The sequence below is a fragment of the Epinephelus lanceolatus genome, chromosome 17 (assembly GCF_041903045.1).
Source record: "Epinephelus lanceolatus isolate andai-2023 chromosome 17, ASM4190304v1, whole genome shotgun sequence".
In the NCBI taxonomy this organism is placed as follows: Eukaryota; Metazoa; Chordata; class Actinopteri; order Perciformes; family Serranidae; genus Epinephelus; species Epinephelus lanceolatus.
Genome location: NC_135750.1, coordinates 9684968 through 9712797, shown reverse-complemented (window position 1 = coordinate 9712797; position 27830 = coordinate 9684968). Strand labels below are relative to the sequence as shown.

Genomic DNA, 27830 nt, shown 5'->3' with positions numbered 1-27830 from the left:
GTAAAATCATAGCATGCATGAATTCCCACAAAAAAAAGTCCACAGCTCCACATCCAGGGGTATGTGGACACTGAAGGAAAGCCGACAAAGGGCCCTCGGCCGTGGGCATCAACCCCACCGACTCCCTGCTCTCCCTCTGGTTCTCTTGCGGAGGAGCAGAGTACAGCCTGTGTCAGCGGGGCTTTCCCGAGGCTGTTTTGGGGCTGTGGGATAGAGCCAGGCAGCTGAGAGTCAAACCAGGGCCCAAGGAACATGCTGGAGAACCAGAGGGAAGGTGGGAGGTCTGCCGGGTCCATGCCCAAGGCTAAATGCCTGCTGTCAGCTCTCCTTCAGTGTCCTCACACCCCTGGATGTGGAGCTTCCAATAGGCTCTTCTTACCTGTTGCCTCTTGGGATGGCTGTAGCTCAGAGGTAGAGCAGGTAGTCCACTAATTGGAAGATTGGAGCTTCGATCCCTGGCTCCTCCAGTCCACATGTGGAAGTATCCTTGGGCAAGATATTGAACCCCAAATTGCTCCCTATGGCTGTTCCATCTGTGCGTGAGAGTGTGTGAATGGTTACTGAGTAGCAGGCAGCACCATGTATGGTAGCCTCGGCCACCAGTGTGTGAATGGATGAATGTGACGTAGTGTAAAAAGCGCTTTGAGTGGTCAGACGACTATAAAGGCGCTATACAAGTGCACTTTATTTTTCCATTACTCTCCTGCCCTGGTAAAGCCTCCAGATTTTTTACCAACTAAACATATATGAGTCATGTAAGAGTTTATAAACCATAAAGTTTTGTGTTAACTACCCGCATGGACAACTGATGACATAACGACCAATCACAGCACAGCAAAACTGAGCGTCCCTCTCCCACCCCTCCCAAATATCCATTCTAGCATCATTTACCAGCTTGCGGTCTTCTACTTTCCCTTTACTGGCACATTGCAGCATATCTCTGCTGTAACCGCCACCTGTTGATCAGTGGCAAAGTGTGAAACATTGGTGTCAGTGTCACTCACGTGCACACGCATGTGTGTCCTCAAGATAAACAAAACAGCTCCATAACTCTTGGCGAGGTGGGAAACTCCGCGGGGAACCTTTAATTTTGAGAACCAGAAGCACCGACAGCACCATCGGTGTGAGACAGACGCTGCCAAATTGTCTCCACTGTGATCTCATTTGTTAAAAGTAATTACACAGTTGACTTGACAATGACAGATCGCACCTTTGATGTTTGTCATGTGGTGCTCTTTGAAATGGCCCCTGTGTGCTCTCATGGCGTCAGTGCTAAACATGTTGGTTGTGTCTTTGTGCAGTGCATCAGAGGGATGAGTGGGATAGGAAGAGGAAGATGAAGGTGAAGAGGGAAAGAGGATGGACGGGAAACTCCTGGGGGGGCCTCAGCCTGGGCCCCCCTGACCCTGGACCCAACGGAGGTAAAGTAACACTCACACAGTGTAGAAACGTAAGTATTGTGTGTGTATATGTGTGTGTGTTTGCAACACTTCAGTCAGATTCATATGTCTCAGTCCAGTCGTAGATGACTGTAGTGAGTGTGAGAGAGAGAGAGAGGCAGTGACAGGCCAGTACGGTGGCTCATTAGGACTGATGAAGATGAGAATGTGACCAAAGTGTTAAGTGGGACAATTTCCTAATTTAGAAAGACATCTCTCTCTTGCTGCGTGGAAGTCTCTTTCTTTTCACTGTCGCACTTTCTCTCTTTCTCCCCCAGAACTCTCCTTCTCTCTCTTTTCTACTATCTCGGTTTTTTTTAAATTCCCCCTCCTCGACTCTCTGCCCCCTTTTTCTCCTCTTTGTCTGTCCCTTTCTATCTCTTTTGTCATTGTGTCTGTTCCCTTTCAGTGTTACCCTGAGTCTTTCTCTCCTTCTGCCCCTCAACCTATTTTTTCTCTCCTCCATCACGTCCTCTATTTATCCCTGTCCTCCCACACACTTGTGTCTTTTTCTCTTCTCAGTTCTTGGACAGGAAACCTAATTGACCGTACTGTTTCTCTGCCATATTTAAGATGTTATATGTTAGAATCCAATTATTGGATGGGTTGCATTTTATAGACATCTGACTTTTGATCTAGTGTCACCATGAATTAAAATGCCCTTTTATGCAATACATTGGATACAAACTTATCTTATAAACTTATTAGCTAATTAGCTAACATTAGAATGCTAACACGTTAAAACAACAGGTTGAACTTGGTAAACACTAGACCTGCTGAACATGGACATGCCAGTGTGTAGCCTTACAGAGCTGTTAGCATGACTGTAGACTCTTGGTCGTCTTTTTTTAACTTCACTGCAGAACAGCAAGTCATGTGAGTTTGGCTAATGAGTTTGCAGATACATATGTGGTTGGCATTCACTTCAATCTTTATTTTCTTTTTAAATACTGTATTTTATGGATGGGATTCACCAGAGGACCCACGATACGATATTATCACAAACTTAGGTCGTGATATGATATTATTTGCTGTATTGCGGTACAATATATTGTGATATATCACCTTTTTTTCCCAAATGCAAATAATTGTAATTGTAAATAATTGTAATTGTAAATGTAAGATAAAGTTTTCACTCTGTTCATCTGACTTTAATCATTTTTATTGCAGCAAAACATGATGCAAAGTAGACAGGCTGACCAACACCGTCATAAAACCTGTCAGAAATGCTGCAGACACCTGACAAACTGAACTGCTGGCAGATTTAACAGCCTCTCTGAGGCCAGATTAAACACGAGTGAAACACTTCACATGCTAGTGTCCCACTAACTGAATGGCAAGCGTTGTCTGTTGCAACGGCAATCCCCCATTCTTGTGCTGCATTTTACAGGAGGTCTGCAATCTTTGCTCCGGTGTGACTCTCGTGTACTGCTCAAGTTTGGAGAAGAGAAGTGAAGCTCTCTCAGTTAGTTTAGTTAAAGAAAAAGTCTCAAAATGTCGAGAAAGGAAATGCTCTTACACCTATATTAGTATTTAAACAGAAAATCACAACTGTACGCCTTCTAAGTTCACATTTTTCTCTTTTGCCAATTTAAGATTAGCTTGATTACCTTGTTATCTCATCGTAAAATTCACTTCATTCAGACTTGGCAGAAACAAAACTCACCAAAAACATCTTGGTTTGTCTTTCTACTGTTTCAACAATCAAAATAAATACCTTAATTCACCAAATAAGATGCGAGAATATGCTGGTTCAGCACCTAGTCTCTCTCTGCAGTCCCTTAAAGAGGACCTATTATACTCATTTTCGGGCCTTTGTATTTGACTCCTATAGAGCAGCTACACACGATTACCTGCACACACAGCTTTATAGATCTTCAGGATGCTATGCTTCTCGCTGCACTGCTTCCTTGTATTTCCTGCATCCCGCGAAAACGGTCTGTGTAATTTACTTCACCCCCCGGCCCTCACCTCCCGCCGAGCCCACTCCGCTGTGATTGGTCACACTCCCGAGGACTTCCGAAGGGCTGCCGAGCGCTGCCGGCATGCCTGGGCATGTCCATATAAGTAAGTCTGGCACGCATTAACGTCACACGGACTACACTGTTTAAAAAAAAAGACTGTAAAACACAGCGTGCAGAGCCATCCAAAACAGCTTGCAGCCTCACTTCCAAATGCACGAACCTCATTATTTGACATGTTGGCATCGTTTAACACGAGTATGCAACATTGTAACAACATGTATAGGTCAGAAAAGAGGAAAAGCATAATAGTTCTCCTTTAACGTTATCCCCACCACCCACAGTCGCCATCTTCCTCAGCTCAGCTTCCTCTTCCACCAGTAGACTGACCTCTAGTGGCGCATGATGTACACTACAGTACATTGCTTTAATACTGCTTCTCCGTATCAGTTAAATAACAAGAGCAGCATCTGTATTTTTGACAGTATTGAGGGTCATACCTTCAGGATTTCAAAATACTGTGGTACACTGTAATCCTGTGACACCACCTCAGTCAACCTGTGAGTTCGTCTGAGTGTGATTTAGTAAGAACAAACAGTCAACCTTTTTCACTGTGACTCGTGATGGCAGGAAAATCCATATAGCCCTCGGCTGTTATGTGGTAGAAATAATATAGTATTGAAAAGAAGCGTATCGACACTGCAGAGATCCATCCCCATCTTTTCAGCCCTGCCTCCTCTAACAGGAGGGCTTATATCAGAGACTTTGAAGGTTGAATGTTAAACAGTATTGTAAAGTCTCTGCAGCCCATAAAGGTGTGTAATCAACTCTTCATTACAAACCCTGAGGAACACCTGGTTAATTCCACCTGATTTACCGACAGAGCCGTCGGCCTCCTGTTCCCAGCCTTATTACTCGTTTAAATCTTGGTCATTGCTGTCGGAATTGAGTTAAGCCCATTTACGGCAAACTGCTGACAGTGGAGGGATGAGGCTCTGTAGTCACAAAGCACATTTTCTTGTTCCATCTTTGTGAATTGAGTCTCTTATTCGCTTATCGTTTCCTTTGCATCCTCCTCAGCTTTCTCCTTCTCTCATTTCCTCTTGATATTTCCTCTATTGTCAGTGTGCTAACAAGCTCTCACACCATGAAACACACTCGCTTTCTCTTGTTTCAACCATGTACAAACACTGTCTTTTACACGCACACTGTCTGTCGCTCTCACTCACACAGAGGTGCACACAGGGACTAGTGAATGTGATGTGCAGAGAGCTGTAACTAGGTTGCCTGCCTCTGATCAGGTTTGGTTTCTTACAGATGGTGGGCTAATGTCCCAGCTGAGGTGTGTGTGTTTCTGTGTGTGTGTGTGTTTTCTCCTTGGAGCCTTTGAGTCAGCTCTCCTTTGTTTGTTGTTAATTGGTTAGAATTGAACAGGCTGCTGTTGGGAGAGTAACATCCTTCAGAGGTCACTGACAATGAGAAGTGTCAACTTGTCGCGGTGCTGCAAGGGCTTCTGGGTATTTGTTACGCCAGCAGGAGCCTGGTTTAATCTGTTTAGAGTGTCTGTGTGCCTGTGCCAAAATGTGTTTGTGTGTAAAAGCTTTTTTATAGCAACTCCTCTTTTCTTTTCCCTCTCTCCACAGAAACCTATCAGGACTTTGATTCTCGTGTCATTGAGGTGAGTGTCTTACCAGTCGATGTTGGGCTTTCCCTCAAATTCATTTATTTGTGGTGATCTGCCACAATATCAGCATTTACCGCCACATATAGATTTTCTATTTTTGGAGCTGTGTCTCTGTCTCTTCTCTGTCGTGGCAGAGTGTATTCTGGGCACAGACAGAGCAGCAGAGAGCCAAACACAGTGAAAGTGAAACATCTGTTCGTTAATTCATGCAGAACTAGAGTGCTCTATTTCTTGAAACAACAGCTTCTTGTTTTAGTGTTGACCAGTGTTCTCCCAGCCTACTTTAGATGAAGCTGGCTGCCTTCACATGGAAACCGCATACCTGTGGTCCAGCATTAGGTCAAACCATAGACTGTATAAGAAATAATGTATGTAGTTACTGTGACGTCACCTAGGGATTTGTGGACCTCCATTTTCAAACATTGAGTTCAGCATTTCAGCTGTCACCATTTTGCTTTTTCCCGGACGAGCCCCCAATTCGGCATGACCCAGCTCAAAGGCCATGACAAAAATGGGAGACACACACGATATCAGCTAAAAAGTTATTATTAACAGAAGATAATCTGTGTGTCAGTGTGTTGGCAGGTGAATGGATGAGTGAGTGATGTGTGCAAGGTGTTGTAGGTTGAAGAATACAAACTGATAACCAGGCCGAAGCCAACTAAACAAAAACATGGTGTCGGATGAGGGGAAGAGAGCGAACTGATTGCACAGCCAGGCTTAAGTAAGCTGCCACTGCGAGACTGGCCAGGTGCTCCCAGTTGCCACGCACTCAGCTCTGCCCATCAGGACTTGCAAGACACAGTAGACAGACAGACAGGGGAAAACACACACAAGGCAGACTTTGCTGAAGCAGGAGGGGTGGGGGGTGGATCTCACTCATAGACTGTAGCGAAGCCTGTCACTGCCCTTAATTATGCTTTAAGCCTCAGTAATATGTAAACAGATGAGTTATAAAAAAAATCTTAACTTGTGTAGTTGACATGAATGTTAAAATTAGCTAAATAGACCAAAAAAAAACATTTTTACCAAGCTGTAAACATGTTTATGTCTGCTGTAAAGTTGGACAGTTTAACATGGGGGTCTACGGGGATTGACTCACTCCTGTAGCCAGCCTCATGTGGCCATTATAGGAACTGCAGTTTTTAGCACTTACATATGTCTTGGCCTCATTTTTCAGCCCCAAGGTTGCCGCTTGAGTCTAACCTGTATAATGGCAGTAACAGATTTTCTTCTGGTTTCTTGATTTCCACCCAGTGACTCAAACTTAAGACACTGCTGCTGAAGAAAAAAAATTAAAACTCATAAATAGTTCCTCCTGTGCTGCTTTCATAGACCCACAAAACAAGGGACACTTACAAAAAGAAAACCAAACAAATAAAAAGTTTGCCAATCTGGCGCACCCAACCTCCAGTAATGTTAATTCAGTTTTAGTTGAGAGAAGTCATTTTATGACGGTTTGAATAAAATCTTTTCACTTTATTGTGACAGAAGACAAATTATTTTTAGACCTGCAATCACTGACTTATTGAAGCAGCAGAAACAAGTTGTGAACACAGCACTGACACATCATCACCAGCAGCTACACAATAATCTGGGAGGGAGTGGATGGATGACTGGTTCTTGTCAGATAACCTCTTTGCAGACCAGCACTGGCTCTCGGCCTGGTCATCGGGAATCAGTGCTCTAAATAGATGAGACTGTACAGAATAATGATGCAGAAGGGAGGGGAGAAACTGTTTTCAGGAAACTAAAAATGGTGGAAAATCCAGTGTGGTGTGTGCACATGGGTGGTCTTGGAGGCACATTTGCTGAGCAAGCATCGCTGCAGTTGAGCACTAAACTTCATGTCATTTTGCGGCTGCTGTGTGGGGAGATAAGATGGTTAATGAAATGTTCGGTTTAGTGCTTCCTGAGGTCAAATAATGTAATTTCTGAAAAGTCACATTTGCATCTGTTTTATATGAAGTAGATAAAAATCATCTTTAAAGCAGTGGAGTTCACTCAAGAGGTAGACGGCTTTTTAAACAGGAATATACGGCACCTAATTGCTCTTCATAAAATATTTCCACAGCACGCAGCTCCTCCAGACCTCATTAGACCCAGAGAGAAATCTGCATGTTTAATAAGTTATACACTTATGGATGCTTCATTTTGGAAAAAAATCTCATTTTGAATGCAGAGGACTTATTAGATTTCACTAAAATACAGAGGAGCTGTGCTGAAAACATGTTATCACGTAGCTTAACAAAAATTAAATCTACAAACTAAAACACTGCGGCCGAGTAATGAACCAGATCCGGTCTTGAGCCCACATCCGAAACACACTCGAGCCCTCGTGCCACTGAAACAGATTAAATCCTGAGTTGCTGTGAGATAAGATCGGCTGTATGGACAGACCCAGTTCATTTAGATTCTCCATCCGTCCTGCTGTATTTTACCTTAATTCAATTAGCACTAATGGACTGCCCGTACTAAACTAATGGGGTAATGCCACAAGGTCACACACACATACACACACACACACACACACACACACACACACACACACACACACGCTCATGCTCACACACAAAGCAGCTCTAAGCTGCTTTGTGATTGTGCTTGTTTTCACATGTGTGTGTTTCATGTGGTTATGTACTTTAACTCTTTTTATTTGCATCTGTTTTACTCCATACACACAGTAGCAGATTATGCATGTGTCTGTGTGGTTGTGTGTGCGTCACATTGATAGTCTTCCCCAGCCCTCCTGCCTGCCTGCATAAATAAGAGTGGTGTCACAGACATTAGGCTTCCCCCTTGAAACTGACTGAAGCTTTAATGGTGCCATCTCCCTTTATAAGTGTACCCTGTGTGTGTGTGTGTGTGTGTGTGTGTGTGTGTGGGTGTGTGTGGGTGTGTGTGTGTGTGTGTGGGTGTGTGTCTGGTTGTGTGTGCGCCACTATAAATTCCAGCCTAATGAAATGAAAAGGGCTTACTGGAATAAAAGGCTTGTCTCCCAAGGACGATGACGGCGGCATGCCATTAGTGAACACATCCAACAAGAGGAGAGGAGGAGGAGGAGGGAGGGGAGGAAGAGTGGACGAGAAAGTGAGCGAGGTGGAGGAAAAGTTGTGAGAGGGAGTTAAGAAGTCAGAAGGTGAGACAGAGAAGCAGCAGAGCAGGACTGATTGATTTGTGTCATTAACAATAACAGTGAGTCATTAACTGCGAGGAAGATTAATCAGTCATTAAACCTGCTCTAATACATAATCCAGATTTAATGGTATTCATTAATTCATATAAACAAAAATTTAAACATTCTCAGAACGTATGGAGTGATGTATACTGCTCAGAAAGGTGATACAGTATTTTTAACGTACCTCGCTTTGAGTCAGTTTCCCACAAACATGTTGAGGTCTGATAACCAGCCTTACAATACACGCTCTGAAATTAATCATATTCACTGTATCAACAAATGTTTACCTCTAAAATCTAGGGTACCCAAAAAGATTATTGCATATTCTGTGAAATATTTCCAGTGCAGGACTGTGTGTGTCCATTAGGTGTGATAATTGTGGAGAGAATTATATTTTCATCACAAGAACTTATGTAGAAATTAAAGCTTTGATTCTCTGCCTGAATTTAATTGGGGCCAGGGTGAGCTGTAATGTCTCAAAATTCCCTGAGGCTTGAAGTAGGCCTGTCAGCTCAGCGCCGTAGGGGATTATGTTTCCATGAAAACCGGGCTACCCCTAAGGTGTGTCCTTTTCTGATGACGCACTGGCCGTGGGTCATCCATCCGTTTTCATCTGCTTATCCGGGGCCGGGTCGCGGGGGCAGCAGGCCAAGCAAAGCACTCCAGACGTCCCTCTCCCCAGCAACACTTTCCAGCTCCTCTTGGGGGCACCCAAGGTGTTCCAGGCCAGACGAGATATGTAATCCCTCCAGCGTGTTCTGGGTCTGCCCCGGGGCCTCCTACCAGTAGGACGTGGTCGGAACACCTTTTGGGAGGCACCCAGGAGGCATCCTAGTCAGATGCCCAAACCACCTCAACTGACCCCTTTTGACGTGAAGGAGCAGCGGCTCTAATCTGAGCTCCCTCCAGATGTCTGAGCTCCTTACCCTATCTCTAAGGCTGAGCCCAGACACCTCACGGAAGAAACTCATTCCCACCGCTTGTATCTGTGATCTCATTCTTTTGGTCACTCCCCAGAGTTCGTGACCATAGATGAGGGTTGGGACGTAGATGGACGGGATCTGGATGGGTTGGCGGACTGGCCGTGGGTCTTGTGACGTGTAAAAGGAGCGCCTTCTGCAGCACTGTTTACTATTGTATTGTGTGACGGCTGCCAGTAGCATCAACATGACGGATTTTCAAGCTGTTTTTGCATGGAATCTATCGCTTGTTGCTCAGTTGGCAGTGTTTGTCTCTGCTTCCCCAGTGATGTGCGTAACATGCAGTGGAGAGCGGTGATCATCATCTGCGTGCCACATCTCCGTGGACTGCCATGTGCACTCGAAAACAGACACACCTGCCAGAATTGTAGTACACAGGACGTAAGGAGCTGATGACAGACTCTTGAAATATAAGTAAGAGAAGGAGGAGAAGTGGTTTAAGGAATTTTGTTTTTTAAAAAAGTTAAAATTCAAGTTTTTAATCAGGCTCCGGCCCAAGACTGTTGCCTGGGTTCGGGCTCAGGTTGGACAGTAACTATGCAGGTTCATATAGGGTCACCCCTGATCAGAGCTGTAATGTAAATCCAAATAACTTTGATCAAAATATTCAGTTCAACTCAATTCAGTTTTATTTATACAGCCTAGTATGGTGGCAGATAATCTTTATGTATTGTGGGGAATATAAAGCGTGATGCTGCTCTTGTGTCGACAATAAATCCAGCTTTGCTCTGGCCAGAAATACTAACATGTTTGACACAGTAGCTTTGTAGCAGTCACAGGTTTAGGTAGAGGTGTGTGAGGACATGCAAGAGCAGAATACAGATAAACATTGAATGAAAAATACCATAATGTATGATTTAATCCAATTCAATAACATTACACACCACAGCCTCCATAATTCCATCAGGTCGACTCTCTGGCACAGCCCCAGTAAGAATTACAATCAGCTGGACCTCGGAGAGATGAGGACGAGAGCGAGGGACGACAGAGAGCAGAGGTAACAGTAAAGAAAAGGAGGGCAGAGTTACAGCGACACAGAGAGAAGTGATGTTCATGGCCTCTCTCCAGGTGCAGCAGCCACTTGGACAGGACTCAGTGATTTCATTAACAGAGATGGACCGTTGTCAGTGTCAGAACAGGGCTTTTTGTCTCTTTCTTTTTATCCTCTCTCTCGTTCTCTGAAGTCAACAACCTTGAAAGTTTCGCAGGAAAGTAAACAGACAGGCGGCTGGATCGGAGCAACTTTGCAGGAACTTTCAATTGGATTAGATGTTGTGTGTTTTAACAGCCAAGCAGAGATCGCAGAGGCACGTACAAAAATTAATATCTAAAGTGAAATTCACATAAAGACCATTAATGCAGTGCGATTATTAATCTGTTAAAAGCATTAAATTAGTAGTGAGTCGGGCTGTTTAAAGTTTCAGCCTCTCTCATCTGTCTATGTAGTTTGAAGAAATTGAAGAAGTCGCTGATTCCAAAGCAAGACAAGTCTAGGTCTGAAGCTCACCCAGATAGTTTGCATTAAGGCGCACTTTACAGAACGTAATTGAGGAACACTATATTGATGTACTTAGATTTCAGCAACGACTTGAAATGATGTAATAAAAAATAAGCAAAATTAAAAGTTTTACTCGTGTTCTTGTGTAGTTTTTAAGCCCATGATGGTTTGTAAATGCATTAAAGGTGAAACTAAACTGCACATTTATAACACGCCGTAGTTTACGGTGATGTTTTTCATTAAACAATATTGAGTTGTTAAATTTACAAGAAGAGCTCATTCACCACGAAGCCTGTATATCCTCTTAAATTGACTCTAAACTGCCAACAAACAGTTCTTTCAATTACATATGAGAAATCAAATCTGTTTTTGTCTGCGAGTTCTCTTGTAAGATAGTCATTTACACTTTAGACTCGTTTTACATCAGTTAAATTTATTTTTGTCTGTGTTGTTTTCTCTTGTTTACTCACACACATCTCTAAGTCATTTGCCTGATTGATACACGGGATCCTGAGCCGTCGTGATTGTTTCTCTGCTCAGTGGTCATAATAAGCTTCTTTTACACAACAGTTTGTGAGATCATTTGAATCAACACACATTGGCTCAGAAATGTATTTTCAGTCTTATGCTTCTCTTCTTAATCAGATACAGCTCTAGCTGTCAACACATCACAGGTGCTTAAACACAATTACGTAGAATTTACAAGAGTTTCTTCGAGACCAAGGTGGCAAAGGCCTGTGGTAGGGGGCATCTTGACAGCTGTACATTTAGATACCCCCCCCCCCCCCCCCTATTAAATATGAAAGGAGGACCCCACATGCTTGAGCTTTACACTGCTGACTTGTGTAATCAGAACAGACATGTCCTGTGATTTTCAGCCTTCTATGATTATATTTACCCTTTACAGCAGACACATCCTGACAGCTGAGAATATTACTGTCAGGTATTGCCCCCCCTCTATTAAATATAAAAGGAGGCTGAAAATCACAGGACAGCCGTAGGAGAGACACAGCCTGAGGGGGAACTGGGATCTGACACAACACCATAGGGAGAAGCAGGTCCGTGGAGATGTGCGCTGGACAAAAAAACAAGCGTGTCGCACTGAATGTGTGCCGCTACAACGTCACTTTGGGTTGTGAGCGCGCATGACGAGCGTCTACATTGAAAGTAATGGGTTTGTGCGCGCAAAAGACGCTACATCTGAACGCCCCCCCATGCACACACACACGCTTAAACCAAGGTGGCGGCCAGAATCACCCAGGCGGCCCGCGTTTGTCGTAGATAGACAGCGGGAGTCACGAGGACCCACGAGATCTCGCGAATTCACGCATAATCGCACGATATAACAAGGTGTAGTTTCTATAAACAGAACCACAAAACCAGAGGAGTAGTAGGAAGACGTCTCGGTGTACCTTCATGATTAACATCTCCTCGTCCATGGTGTCAACGGGGTGAAATGACGTCTGAAAACCTCTGACCTGTTGACTTCAGGCCTGCCTCCGCCCATTATTTTCAAGGTGTAGTGCAGGGAAGTATGATCCGCCGGGAAAACACTGTGTATTTTATTTTGAAAATTAACCGAATGTTTTATTTTGTTTCTGTGCATGACTTCCTGCCCCGCACGATCTGCTCCGTGCTGAATTGCTGCGTTGTGCTCTGGCGTCCGGCAAAAATAGAAGTCCTGCGTATCTGTTGCGGAGGGCTCTGGAGCGCCGCAGCTGTGAAGAGCCAGAAGGCAGCACAGCCGCGGCCAGTGGAAGCTAAGTTGTAGTTGCATCACAGTCAGAATGAATTTTACTACACAAGCTAAGGAAAGAAATATGGGATCTACTGAAACATTGTTTACAGTGTTACCCTATAGACGTGGACAGTTCAAATACTAAGTGGGAATCTAGTTACTATAAAAATATTTTTGAATCAGTGAACTTTAATGCACAAAAACATCACTGCAGGTCGTAACAATAAGAAGGCTGAAGGCAAGGACATTGAGCTCAGTTTAAATGGATGTACAGTAGAAAGGATGTGTCCTGTGCAGCCGTGTGTGGAAGAAGTCTTTCAGTCATGCAGCAGTAAATAACATCTTTACACTATTCAGTGTGTTTCCAGAGTGAAGATGTCAACTTTAAATCCAAGTGAAAGAAATGATGTGTAGTTGTGCCACAGCGGGTCAGAGATGTGTTTGAGCGGAGGTTTGTGCTCTCGCAGCGCCTTCTGGTTCCATGTGGTGAAAACTCCTCCCCTGCACCGCAGCGTATAGACGGATACAGATAGAGAGACACGCAGCAACAGATTGAGAAAATAAGAGATGAAACAGAAGTGAGAGCGAGCTAGAAGCGTCCTCCCACCGCCATGCTGTCACTCGTCCGGTGGAGGAAAGACTCAGCCCATCTGCTGTGCCGCTAGAGCTCCGCCAAAACTGCTGCATCTCCACCTAAAATAACGACGTGAAGCCAAAAGCTCAACATGGCTGGAGGCTTTTACACACACATCTGATAGAGACTGGCTGCAAGTCAGAGTGAAACAGCAGAATTAATAACTTGTTGGATTTTGATTTACAAAAACAGAGTTTGAGATCCCATCTGGTCAGGATTGTTGCCAAGGCGGAGAGTTTCCTTGACAGCAATAAAGATATGTGCTGCCCTATACTGCCCTTCTATACAGGCCTGCAGCGTCAGTGTGCAAGCAGAATATAGCAGCAGTATATCTATATATTTGGCATCTAAGCTATGTATATAAGAAAATTTGTGGGGGTTTGCATTAGGACCTAACAGAATCACATAACTGTGTGTGTGTTTGTGTGTGTGTCCTGCAGGGTTTGTGTTTTCAGTGTTTTGGTGTTTGCTGCCCTGACCCCAATCCTTCTGCTGTGGCCCCTCCAGTCAAGTTATAAATCCTTTACTGAGATGTGTGTTACATAACTAGTGGAGCTGAAGGCAGATCTTGACTTTGAAGTTCCCTCAGCTAAATTTCAAATTCAACACTGCTCTGTCACTCGCTCGCTGCTCTCTGGCAGGGATGAAAGCGTTGAGATGAACTGTGTGTCTTGGCCCAGATAAAGTCCTCATAAGGCTGCCAGTGGTCCCTGCGCAGGCCGCCAGTAGAGAAACACGAGGCGGTAGATGCAAGCAGACACGTAAAAGACCTGGGTCTGATATCACAGGGTGGGGCGGCCCTTTTGTTTACAGCATGAGACATTAGCATGTTTATTTTTGTGGGGTTTTAGGTGAAGACATTTGTTTTTCTGTCAAAAACAAGGATGTGCATGTTCAAGTAAATATCCTGTATAGCTAGAATGAGAAAAGTTCCTGCAGCTCCCCTCCAGAGTTAAACATGCCCATTATCAAACAGTAGGGAGATATTCCGCTGTAAATTGGCTTTGGGAGGTGTTTTGTTCACAGCCAGGAGATGACGGAGGGATCAGTGTAACTGTTGACTGGTTTCGGTCTCGAGACTGGTCTCAAGATCACTTTTTGAAAGTCTCTGTCTCTTGGTCTGGGACTGGGCCACATTTTTACTCTTGTCTCGTCTCGGTGTCTGAGAAACAGGAGTCAGGATTGTATTTCAAAACCACAACTGCAAGGACATCACTAAATTTCCTGTGCAAAGAATAAGGGTTGAATGAGATGGTTCAGTTGATTTTAGCTCCTTATTGTTTGTTTGTATTTGTTTGCTTATAGAGAGTAAATTCCCGTACATAAAATTCACCTCTGCAATGCCTTTTGATTATTTCTGAAGACATTTCTCAAGGTATGCTTATCTATATACACGTTAGGGGTAGAGAGATTATCAGCCTGGCCGATTATTGGGGCTGATATTTGGCATTTTGCGGAGTATCTGTATCAGCGTTTTATTTTAATGATCTCCCTCTGGTCTGTTTTCACTCATCACTCTTTCACCAATGTCCCGTCCATAGTACTGTCTGATTGGCTTGACGTTACACAAGTAATAGCCAATCGACACTGCAGCCTTGGTGTCATTGACATACACACAGAGAGACGACATCAGTGGCAAGAGGGAAAGACTCCAGTTGAGTTGACAGCACTGAGTTTCGAAGGCAGCAGATATATCCGAAGTTAAAAACACTACAGTCTTCCACACTGAAGTTGCAAAAACACCACAATCCAGTAAGCTCTTTCTGTAATGACAAACCTGCCCAGTTTCCCAGTTTCACCGCTGAAAATGCCGGAATAATGAACTTTGTTGCAGTGATAACGTTACCCTGCAGCATTCACTATAATGACTGTTAATGGAATTATGTATGAAGCGAAAGCTAATAATGTATCTCAGTCCTGGAACAGAGGCGTGCTCTCAACGTTTATGCTGGTGAACACAGAGAATTTGGCAGTCCTACTGCTATTTTTATTCAGCTTTTTACTAGAATTTTTGGGGTCTCTTTATAAGAGATGCTTCTAGGAGCTTTCTGTGCTTTTGTTGTATTATGATGTTGAAAGGATCTATTATATTTACTCTAGTTTTATTCATTTTTACTTTACCTCAGGAAGCTATCTTTCTTTATCTGTTTTTTAAATTTAGATTTTAATTCTATAAAAAATAGTTGCTGAGAATTTGTTGGTGATGATGTTGAAAGTTTCAGTTAATTAAATATTTGCAAACAAAGTTTTGTGTTGGTATAGTAAGTTTATTATATTCCAAATTCTTAATTTTGACAGAAAGATTTTCATTTTTTATTGTGAATGCATATCTGTTCCAAATATCGGTTATCGTTCTCATTAACTACCAATAATCGGTATCCATATCGGCCCTGTAAAACCAATATCGGTCGACCCCTGACACATGAACTGTTTATCTGGCGATAAAAGAGGAATCTTAATTTTTTTTCTGTGTGTCTTTATGGGAGCGTGGATCTTTCAGATCAATTTGAAGAGTGTCTTGTTTGCATCCTCCACATTTTATCACCGATCACGTCTTTGACTCTCTTTTGATACACTCTGGTCTCACTCATGGCTTGGTCTCAGTTTAGGTGGTCTTGACTTCAACACTGCCTTTGAGTACTTGTATAAAGGGATTTTTTCTTTTTATTTAAATCTCTCTGTCTCTTTTTGTCCATTCAATTTCTCACGCAGTTATTTTTCCTTTATTCATTCACTTCTCTTACTTATTTTCCCCTCGTCTTTCACACAAACACTCATATTATGAGCTGCAAGGCTTTTTATCTCCAAAGTAATAAAAGTCATGTTTGCTTTCATATCTTTTCTACAGAATAAATAAATATTGAATAATGGATATTGTTGAATTTATTACCACTTGTCTTCCTAAGTGTAAATATAGACTACATATTCCTGTGTTTGTGTAGAATTATAGATGCGCTGTCGGGGGAATGGTGTTATAACACCACCTTACAATGGAGCTGAAGTCAGTACAACACCACCACAAGCTGCAGCTGCGGAAATAACCACAGTATTTTAAGTTTTTTTGTCGTGATCGACAAAACAGAAAACAAAACCCACCCACCACCACACAACCACAGCAAATTTAGACCAACACAGCTCCAACAGGCACAGCAGAGATGTAAACCACAGTGTTGAGGTGGCATCTCTGACTCAGTTTCAGCAACAACACACACCTTCACGAAGACATGCAGAGCTCCTTTATGGACTCACATCAGATAGTCACTACAAACTGCAGATAATTTAGCTATTGTATACTTAAAAGAGTACTTTACTCCCCAAATGACCATTTGTATATCAATTATAGACTCACAAGTCAGTCTTTAGACGCTTTGCATAACTAAAGACTGATGACTTTCTCCCTGATTTTGTGTTTAGATGGGCGGATACAATTTCAGAGTTTAAAAAAATTCCCTACGTTGCAGAACCAATAGTAAATCTGCAGGGTGGTCCTTCGGTGGCTCACTGAACTCTTGTGTTTGTAAACATAGTCCGACTGCGTTAAAAGTTTCAAACAAAGTCGCTGTATGTCCTTCATTTCCACAATCTTGTGGACTGAGCACACATTTGATAAAAACGCAGTTAAATCTCTCGGCATCCATTTTCACGCTCTCTGTGTGTTTGTTTCCTTGCGGACGAGAAAAGGAGGAGCGCACATTTCCGGGAGGGCGTGTCCTTTTCAGAAATGCAAGAGGTGTTGCTTTGTTGCCGGCCGTTTTCGCCGGTGTGTTAAACACACTATAGAAAGGAGTGTCCCCAGACTATCAGAAGGTGGAGATCTCTGATTGTCTGGTGGCGAGACTATATCAGTTACTCACCTCGTGTTATGTCAAATTTGTGAAGTAAACTTTGTTTTTCTCCGATGCCTCGACAGCAAATGTAGAATCCATAAAACAGAGAAAATTGTCAATGAATTTAAGTAAAAGGAGGCAACAAAACTATGTCAAAACATCCGTTTACAAACTCTCACACAACTCATGCAGTATAATCTGAATCTTATTTATCCAGTCGTATGCTCAGTACTACCCAAACAAGCAGCACTTTACAACAGGGTACTGAACTTACAGTGAAACTTATCTATGATCTCTTCAAAGCCAGACTCCATTGACAAAAATGGTAATTTTACCTTGCTGAATACAGGACCTGTTGGTCTGCCACTGCCTCCATCAGTTAGTTTGTGTTACTGTGCGACTTGATGTATCCAAACTAACCAAAAGTCACATGGTATCACAGACAAACTAATGCTGTTGCCAATTATGTTGTCGAATAAAGAGACTCAAAACACAGGATTGGACATTTGAGGGTTTACTTGCGAAAACGCCAAAGAATTAGTACATCATGACAATTGATAGTGTCTGACAACAAGCCTGACAGTTGACACACCTACAGCTCTCCATTACACATTAAAAGGGGTTTCCTGTCACTTAAGCTGCTGTTTTCGTGTTGTTGAAACAGCCAGCTACGAGGACAATTTCTTCCCCTCACATAACCAAATTTGGCCAGAATCATGTCAGATCATTTAGCTGAAGTCACATCAGGATGACAAGTTTATGTCAAGTCACGAACACCATACATTCACACAATAGGTGATCATGCCAGGTCATCTACACTATACTAACTGATGGAGGCAGCGGTAGACCACCAGCTCCTGTGTTCAGCGAGGTAAAATACTGGCTTTGATAAGTTTCACTTTCCGTTCAGTACCCTGTCAGAGAGGGCTGCACGAGTTGTGTGAGAGTTTGTATACTGATGTTTTGATATAGTTTCACTGCTGTTAAACGTAGACCCTGTGGTGGCAAAACTACTATTTAATGAACAGTTTAAAGAAAGTCTTGACACGTCGGCTGTCTTTCTTGAGTTTTAATAAGCATTCATGAATGGAGACACTCACACATACAACCGCATGAACAGTCAGTCAGTGAATGCCTAGCAAGTCTTCTCGCCCTGCTATCTTTATAGTTCCCATAACACATGCACATCAACAGTCAAAATATGTGGCGCCTTGACATTCCTAAAACACAACATCTCTTCAGACTAACAAGGACACTTGTTGTCCTCCCTGGCTCATAATCTTGGTGTCTGAGCCTCCCTGGCTCGTGGCCTTGGTGTCTCTCACTGCTGTCACAGTAGGGGTTAAATGAGCAACACACATCATACATCATAGCAATACCAAATACCAGAATTTTCCATCACATTCCACCCTTTTTAGCATTCTCATGCTAAACCATAAGCGTGGAAAATTATCTTACTACCTTATGTCCTACGAGTTCCATCCGTACCAGCCAAACGCCAGTATCACCATCCTCCAACATGGTAGATGAAAACCCAGGCAGAAGTCACAGGCCATAAGCACAGGCAAGCCAAACATCCCCCTCCCTATATGGTGAAGGAGAAGGTAAAAGACTTGTCCGTCTAACTACTCTACCTAATAAGGGAAAAACCTCTATATGATGAGGGCAAAAATCCCTTATACCACACTCTAAGCTAAGGCAAGATAAGCATAAATGAAAAATTTCATCTTTAATGAGAATACACAATAGTAAAATCAATAAAGGGAACACATTGCTTTACTGACTGTCATGCAGATGTTTATATAAAAGCAAATGAAGATGAATAATGAAATAATAATGAAAAATGGAGATAAGAAAAATAAAAAAAGGAGAATAAAAATCAAAATGAATCGGGTAAATATGGTGTCATGACTTCAGTTAATCAAGAATGTTCTCAATTTGTGGATACTTTGTTCACTGTGGAGGCATCCGACAAAAACACAGTTCCACAGTCTTCTTGAATTCAACGAAACATGGTGTGAGTAATTGATGCACAAACAGTCATGTGAAGGGTAAAGTATTCATTTCGAGCTGCACTAATTAATATTTTTATATGACCAATTAATGTAATGTGTAATGGGAAAAGTGTTGGTTGTAAACCGTGTCAGAAGCTAAAGAGATATTTCCCTCAGGAGTTGGTAGAGACCAAAACAGAGCTAAAAGGAGAATAAATGTTGGACTTACAGTCACTAATATGACTGAATGAATGCTAATGGATTTAATAGGGGTGTAAATCACCAGTTTCATCCCGATACAATATTATAGCCAGTCTTTGGAAAACAGTATGATATTTGCTGATATTACAAAGTCTGCCTTGATACGATTTCGATTGGAAGCGATTTAGGGGTCTGCCATCGATATGAGACGATATTATCTGCCCATTTAACACGGTAACAGAGGAAGCTGCCACCCCTGTCTTTTATGGCCATAGAAGATGAAAACCACACATATATAATAACAGTAACTGTAGCCGCTTAAGTGCGCTTTTTAATTTTAATTTAGATTTTTATCATTTTTGGGACTTCTGAATATGAAATGATAGAGTACTTGAAGTATTGCTTAAAACTACTACGAAATTGGAGTATTTATTCATAACACAGTAGGTGAAAAGTACAGCATTAAAATATCTTCTAATCAGTACTTTAATTATCTTAATTAACGCTGCTTAATTAACACGAGTATAATTGGCTTGTTTTATGTATCAGGGTGACAGGTGTACAGCTGCAGCTCCACTCACTGTTTTTGTGCTGAATTTATGTCTTAGCAACAGAAACTTTCTACTCATCTTACTGCGTGTGTGTGTGCGTGTGTGTGTGTGTGTGTGTGTGTGTGTGTGCGTAATAATTCTTCATATTTTTTTTGTTTGTTAGCTAATTTTGTTCATCTGTTTTCTTTTCTCTTTCACACACACATGTACACGCACTGCACACACATATCTCCTCCCTCAATCAAACACACACACACACACACACACACACACACACACACTGTTTGTGATTCACAACAGAGGCCTTTCACTGTCTGCTGCTCTGCTGTGTCACCCTGTCCTGCTCCTCTCCTTTTTATTCCTGTGTTGTTCTCTGTGCTGCTTCTCCTCTTTGTTTTTCTTTCCTGTTCTTGTTTCCTTTCATTTTCACATCTAAATTAATTCATGTCTAAAGAGGCAATAAATTCTTGTTTTCTTTCCTTTTCTCTCACCTTTCTCTTTTCCTCCCTCCACCACTTTCCTCTAATTTCTTACTTCTTGTTTTCTCCCTGTGTCTCATGTTACTTCCTTCTTCTGTTTCCCTCTCTCCTCTCCGTCCTGCCCCGTTCTTCAGTTTGACCTTTTATGTCTCCTCCTTTGCCCCCTCTGTTTCCTGTCTGCTCAACTCTAACCTCATCTTTCCTCCTTTTCCTGATCACTTACCCTCCCTCTGCGCTCGTCCTCCTCTCTGTGGTGTGTCAATGCTGCCCCCTGCTGTTTTCACAGTCATATTGCAGATAGTTCATCAGTCTGCCTGGTTGCTCGATGTGGGGGGAACAGGGCACAGAGTGTGTGTGTGTGTATGTGATAGATGACTGTTTGCTCTGTTTACTAACAGGTCGATGAAAGCCATTTAAATCTGGACAGGCGTTCTGGTCCAGTTGGCAACACACACACACACACACACACACACACTGAGAGATGCCTTAACAGTCTGCGGTGGTGTTAAATCTGCAGATGTTTTAGAGATGGTTCAGTAACTTCATCGGCCTGACTGGAGCAGAAAATAAAAACTGCACACGGTCAAAGAGGAATGACATTTTGAAAGCGTGGCGATGAACTGAAAATTCTTGGATTCTTTGGACAACGACATGCTATTTGACATTGTCACAAAGTCTGAGATGTGAAACAGTATCCGTATAATCATTACTGTCAATTCAGGAGCCTGGAAATTTGTGAAAATGTCCAAAAAAAAAAAATGCTCATCACAATCTTCCAAAGCCCAAAGTCATGTCTTTAACTTGCTTCGTTTGTCCAACCAACAGTCCAGAACCCAAAGATTTTTCATTTACCATCATGAAAGACAAAGAAAAACAGCAGATTCTCACATTTAAGAAGCTATAACCTGCAAATGTTTGACATTTTTGCTTGAAAAATCAATGAAACTATTAATTGACTTTCAAAATAGTTGGTGATTACATTTCTTTTGATCAGGAGCCTGGATTGATAATGACACTGATATCATCTTATATTGATTTCAGGCCCCTGAATTGTCTCTTTCTTGACTGCTTGCACACTTCCTATGGGAATTTCACAATAAAAGCATATCTTAAAGATGTGGATATGTATCAGTGTTAATAATATTGGATCACTGATCACTGAATCAATACATCATTCCAGATCATTGTCGTTACACCCCTAATAATGACCAATACCGGTAAGAACGTGTGTGTGTTTGGTAATTCAGTGTGTTGTTGTGCAACACTTCACACACACACACACACACACACATAGAGGGTGGTATTAATGTGTACACTGTGAGTGCCGTCTTGTTTATTGTGTATTTACTGTTGTTTTGTAGGTGAAGAGTGTGTTCAACATGACAGCCAAGGAGGGCAGGAAGAGGTCTGTGAGCTGTCTGGTCGCCGTGGGAAATGGCAATGGAGCCGCAGGTTTGGCACACTCTGAAACTTAAACCTAGATCGCCGCTGTTGGAGTCGTCAGACTCACAGGATGGTGACTGTGGCCATGAAGCCTGTCATTGGCTGCCTATCTCAGATGGTTAAAAATGCTCATCACAATTTTCCAGAGTCCAAAGTGATGTCCTTAGATCACTTTATTTGTCCAACCAACAGTCCAAAACCCAAAGATTCTTCATTTACCTTCATAAATGACAAAGACAAGCAGCACATTCTCACATTTAAGGAGCTAAAACCAGCAAATGTTTGACATTTTTGCTTGAAAAATGAGTGGAACTATTTATCAACTGTCAAAAATAATTGGTAATTAATTTTCTTTTGATTGAACTCATTGATTAAATAACTAATCGTTGCAGTTCCAGTGTGAAACAACAACTTCCGAGCCTGCTACCTACACGCTAAAATGTCTTTTAATGTTGTGGTGTTCGCATTCGCCTCTCCACCAAAACAAGCTCCCTCTCAATACTATTTTGCAAAGGGCACCGTCACTGCATCCTGGGCTAAGCACCACCTAACATTTACCCTTAGATTATTCCCCGAAATGAGGAATTACAATGGTCCAGCAAGACCTATCTCCAGTGCTGGCACAGCGTATAGGTCTGGTCATGTGAGACTGATAATGGAAAAACACTTTCTAAAAAGTTTCTAAAAACACAGAACAAAACAATATTTTGACAGTTTCAGGATGTTTGCAAAGGTTGAGAAATAACTCTGTGTTGTATGTAGATATGGAGAAGTGCAGAAAATGTTTTTGACAGTTCTCAAGCTCTTCAGAAGTGAAAATACATTTTTAAAAATGCAGAGGAAATTTTTAACAGCCTCCTTGAGATTCACCTGCCTTCAGTCTCTCATTACAGAGGCTGTTAGGGCTGCTTTGTTTAAAATCTCACCATGTTACAGTTTTCGTGTAGGCTCATAGTCTGTGACACTAATTTAAAAACATTTACAGTTGCAATCAAAATTATTCAACCCCCATTGCATATTAGGCTTATTGGCAAAATGTACAATTTTTCAGCTGTTTGCAATAAACAAATTACACAAGAACAGTTGAAATAGTTTAATAAAACTAATATTACCATGGGTTTTATCCAAATTCAATGCAAAATGCTACTTTTAATCACTACTGCAGTCTCAAAATTATTCAACCCCCTGTCTCAAGCACACCTGATGCAACTAATCAAAATTATTCAACCCCCTGTTTCAAGCACACCTGGTGCAACTAATCAAGGGCTTCATTAGTTCAGGTGTGCTTGAGATAGAACACATAAATACCTCAACTGGCTAGGGGTTTGTTGAGAGTGACGTTTGATTGCATGTTAGAAATATGGCTAAGTCAAAAGAATTGTCCAGAAAGTTCAGAGAAGAAATCATTGCCTTGCACAAACAAGGAAAAGGATACAAAAAGATAGAAAAAGCTCTGAATGTTCCTAGAGATACAGTTGGAAGCATAGTTCGCAAGTTCAAAGTCAAAGGAACACTGGCTACACTACCTGGATGTGGCAGAAAGAGGAAACTGTCAGCGGCTGCCACCAGATTCCTGAGGAGGCAAGTGGTCAAAAACCCTCGAGTGACTGCAAAACACCTGCAGCAAGACTTGGTGGCAGCAGGCACTGAGGTTTCAGTTTGTACAATAAGGCGCATACTAAACACTGAAGGGCTCCATGCCTGGACTCCAAGACGTACACTACTACTGACCCAAAAGCACATGAAAAGTCGGCTCCAGTATGCTCAAAACCATATAAATAAGCCACAGAAGTTTTGGAATTCTGTTCTGTGGAGCGATGAAACAAAACTGGAACTCTTCGGGCCTATGGAACAGCGGTATGTCTGGAGGAAGAAGAATGAAGCATATGCTGAAAAGAACACCCTGCCTACAGTGAAGCATGGCGGTGGCTCAGTGATGCTCTGGGGCTGCTTTGCTGCCTCTGGCACTGGAAACCTGCAGCGTGTGGAGGGCACGATGGATTCAGTCAAGTATCAGGAAATCTTAGGTAAAAACGTTGTGCCGTCTGTGAGGAAGCTGAAGCTTGGGCGTCATTGGACCTTCCAACAAGATAATGATCCAAAGCATACCTCAAAGTCCACCAAGGCTTGGTTTCAGAAGAAGAAATGGAAGATTCTAGAGTGGCCGTCACAGTCGCCTGACTTGAACCCCATAGAAAATCTCTGGTGGGATTTGAAGAATGTGGTTGCAAAATGCACACCCAAGAATATCACTGAACTGGAGGCCATTGCCCATGAGGAATGGGCTGAGATTCCTCAGGAACGCTGTCTGAAGCTGGTGTCTGGCTATGCATCACAATTGCAGCAGGTCATAACAGCAAAAGGGTGTTCTACTAAGTACTGAAGATGCTTGTCATGAAGGGGTTGAATAATTTTGAGACTGCAGTAGTCATTAAAAGTAGCATTTTGTGTTGAATTTGGATCAAAACCCTTGTAATATTAGTTTCATTGAACTACTTAAACAGTTCTTGTGTAATTTGTTTATTGCAAACAGCAGAGAAATTGTATATTTTGCCAATAAGCCTAATATGCAATGGGGGTTGAATAATTTTGATTGCAGCTGTAAATGTGGGTTAAACTGTCAGCATCACTAAAATGTTTCTCCTCCCTCCACTAGGCTTTGCGGTGGCTAAAGCAGCAGACAGAAACACAGCTCTGAGGAAGGTAAGACCACAAAGTTATTTTTATATAAGTCAGTTTTTGTGTAAATATCCCCAATAAGTGTAATTCCTAATGTTTATGTTTTAGATTTAAATAGAGTTGAGTTAATGAGTAAAACCTGCTTAACTGAATAATTTGACCAGAACTATATTGTCAGTGGACTTTATTATGAGTGGAAACATTATTTGGACTTTAAAAAAATATCCCACATTAAGGTGCATTTAGGTTGAGATATCCTCAGACTGTCCCCCAGAGTAGATGTAGGCTCCCTTGTGTTCTACTAACAATAATGTTTTCCCTGGTGATTTCAACAGTTGACACCCTGTGTGTGTGTGTTTCTGTGATCTGCAGGCCAAGAACAGAGCGATGCACTACCTGTACTACATAGAACGATACAACAACAAGACCAGTAAGTTCTGGTTTTTCTTTTTATATCGTTTAACATTCCTAAACGCACAGACATGGGACTCTCCTGGATAATTTAACAGTCCTATGAGTTTATATTGTGGCAACAGACTGTGTAAGTGATGCAGCGTAGCCTTTGGGTCTTCAAAGTAAAGCCAATGAAGAAGTGCTTTAAACCTGCATTTCTTTTAATGGCCACAAGGGAGTGTCTTCACTGTGTGGAAAAAGAAGTCTGATTATATAGAAGTCTTTGAGAAAATGAACCTACTTTTCACCTGAATTATGACCTCCTAATGAGTTATGGTCTCATTCAATAGTTTACATGCAGAGTAAAATAGACGATAAAACTGGGGGGTGCTTTAGTGCCTTGTTACCTGATGATTGACACGTCCCTATTGAGGCATCCTGTCAGCCAGAATAGAGGCGTATAGGGCTGGGTTAAAATATCCAATTCATCCGATACAAAATGATCTTCATTTGAATGACCTGACATAGATTCATAAAAGATTAATCTTTTAATAAACGCTTTTCCCCATGAATTTATGAAGCTTTAACCCCGTTAATATCGCCGCTAGTGAACGGGCCATGGCGCTGAATTATTGACGACTGTAATATTGAGAAGCTCCAGCATTACCGGCTCTTTTATCTGTAATTGTGAGTTTACTTGTTTAAGTTTTGGTGTAACTTATTGTCATGCTGTGTGTTGGCACTGCTGCGCCACTTTTACACACACACACACACACACACACACACACACACAAAGACAGAGTAGAGATGATGCAGTGGAGACAGAGAAGTGAGTTAAGTTTATATAGTGACTTTGCTGCTTTAACATCACTGTTGCTGCTCTAGAAACAACATTTAGTCATAAAATATTCAGTTTTAATCCTGTTGTGAATTTATTCTTTTTAAAAAATAATTCCTTGTAAAATTTACTGTTAGTTCTCTGAGAATCTCTTTCACACACTAGCAAACATTGGTATTGTAACTGAAATATCCCCAATCGAATCAAATCGGAAATCAGAAATCAAATCGAATCAGGACCTTGTGAATCAAAATCGAATCAATTCAGGAAAACGGTGGCAATACCCAACCCTACAGGCATAGCAATGCATATCCTCCCCAGCTCAACCCTTTCACCCAAATATGGTCACTTCTGACCCCAAAAAACAAGATGGCGACAGCCGAAATGCCCAAATTCAAAAGGCTTCAAAGCTGCAGTCCACAAACCAATGGGTGTGGTCACACTGGCTACACCCCCCCCCCCCCCCCCCCTCCTTTTTTTACAGTCTGTGGTTGTTTTAACTTATTTTCTGACAAGTCATGTTTCGTCATCCAGTCTGGCATATGACAGCTTTTAAATACCACAGTACCCATGAGCCTTTGCTGCTATTGTGATGAAGAAGTCAGTCAGAGGCATGTATCACAGCAGGAGCAAATTTAAAACACTGCACCATAGTTCCTAAATTAACCCTAAATCTAAGAGTGATTTAATTAAAGTTGCAGATCATATTATCATCTTCTCAACATGATCATCTTCCACTTGCTGTTAGCAGCGTACATAACACAATTTTAAGCTCAGTGATTGGATGTTTATTAATGAAATGCACCCTGGGAGTCATAGTTTCCTCCTCCTCTGTCATGTTTATGCACACAGTCTTTCGCCTTCGACTTTTTCTCAAAGAAGCAGATGTTTTCTTACACAGCTGATTACCATTTGTGCTGATGATTCAGTTTCATGCTGATCCAAGCTGTAGAAGTGCTCCGACTGTGAGTCACACAACACTGACAACGAGAAAAGATGAATGGGACCTTACTGCAGAAGCTTTCCCGACTTCACACCTGTCACGCCACATCCTTGTCCTCTCCTTCATCTCTTCCACTCCTCCTGCTCTTTCCTTCACCCCTCTCGTCCAGCACTCTCCCCTGCTCGCACTCATACAGGAGACTTAATGTAAAAAATGCATTTGTGATAAAGGTATGAGAGTTAAAATGCACCGCTTGTACTTTCTTATTGTAAAATGCCATTTGGCTCCTTGTGCTGCTGCTGGAGAGCAAAGCCAGAAAGATTAATGTGCGTGAGTCATCAGCCTCCGCCGCGCCCACCAGAGGAGAAAGTTAGCTTCCTGCTTTGGCCTAAGACCAGACAAGAAGGGTGTGTGTGTGTGTGTGTGTGTGTGTGTGCGGTGCGACATTTCCACCCAGTTTGAGCTCCAAACTGTGATATATTTAATTTTTGCAGGTTCATAGAAAAAGATATGCGGATCCTTCCACATGCCAGTTCTCACTGTGTCACCATCTGCAACCTGTCCCAGCCGTCATGTGATCGGTTGTTTACTTCTTCGTCTTTTTTTAAGAAAGACAGCCTTTCCATGGATACCAAATTAAATGTGACACGTACATCAGATAGCTTTTAGATCATTTTCATCACCTTTGTTGATCACTCTCTGAAGTCATCGTCACCTTTACCAGCGAAGTCGTGCAGTTTTCAGCCCATCTGTTTGACAGTTAGTAAGATATCTAAAAACATACCCAGTGGCCAGATTGCCTGCAGGCCAAGTTTTGCTGGTGGTCCAGATTTTGGATTTGGTCCACCATGTGATTAACAGTTTTTCTTCCTGAATGTTAAGCCGTGTCAATGTGTTGATTGGGAAGTCCAACATCTGGATGTCCCCCCGACTTGGCCGCTTAACGTTTTGTTTTGGTGGAAAAACAAACCACTCCACTGACCTTCCAGTTGTTGCTGTTGGCACCAGTATTCCCACCCCCCCAGGACCCTGGGATGCTGTGTGAATATTCATGTGACTTGTGTTCAGATGAAATGGATGGACAATACAACGCCGAAGGGGAATTTGAATAAATTTGAATTTGGCACTGTGTTTAATTGTTTCTGTTTTGGACATTTTCCATTTTTTGCTGGAAGAAATCAAGACTGGGGAACAATCAGAGAAACAACTTACAGTCCTTTGGGTTCAGCTGTAAGAATACAGTTGGTAACTTTTATGAAATTAACTTTTTGTCATATTTGCTTAAGCTGACACTACATTGACATAGATGCATGAGATAGATACCTGTTAGAAAAGATAAGGTACCTCCTCCTACTCATAGGAGTAGTTTT

The 27830-nt window shown here is 42.1% G+C and overlaps 1 protein-coding gene across 1 annotated transcript in view; it reads left to right on the top strand.

Annotated features, from left to right (window-relative positions):
• mrps5 (mitochondrial ribosomal protein S5) overlaps positions 1-27830 on the top strand; it is a 39481-nt gene that overhangs the window by 6928 nt on the left and 4723 nt on the right. The window contains exons 5-9 of the mRNA XM_033613759.2: positions 1302-1421; positions 5044-5078; positions 21526-21616; positions 24264-24310; positions 24659-24716. Coding sequence (XP_033469650.1) covers positions 1302-1421; positions 5044-5078; positions 21526-21616; positions 24264-24310; positions 24659-24716 — 351 coding nt within the window. The remainder of the gene's footprint in view (positions 1-1301; positions 1422-5043; positions 5079-21525; positions 21617-24263; positions 24311-24658; positions 24717-27830) is intronic.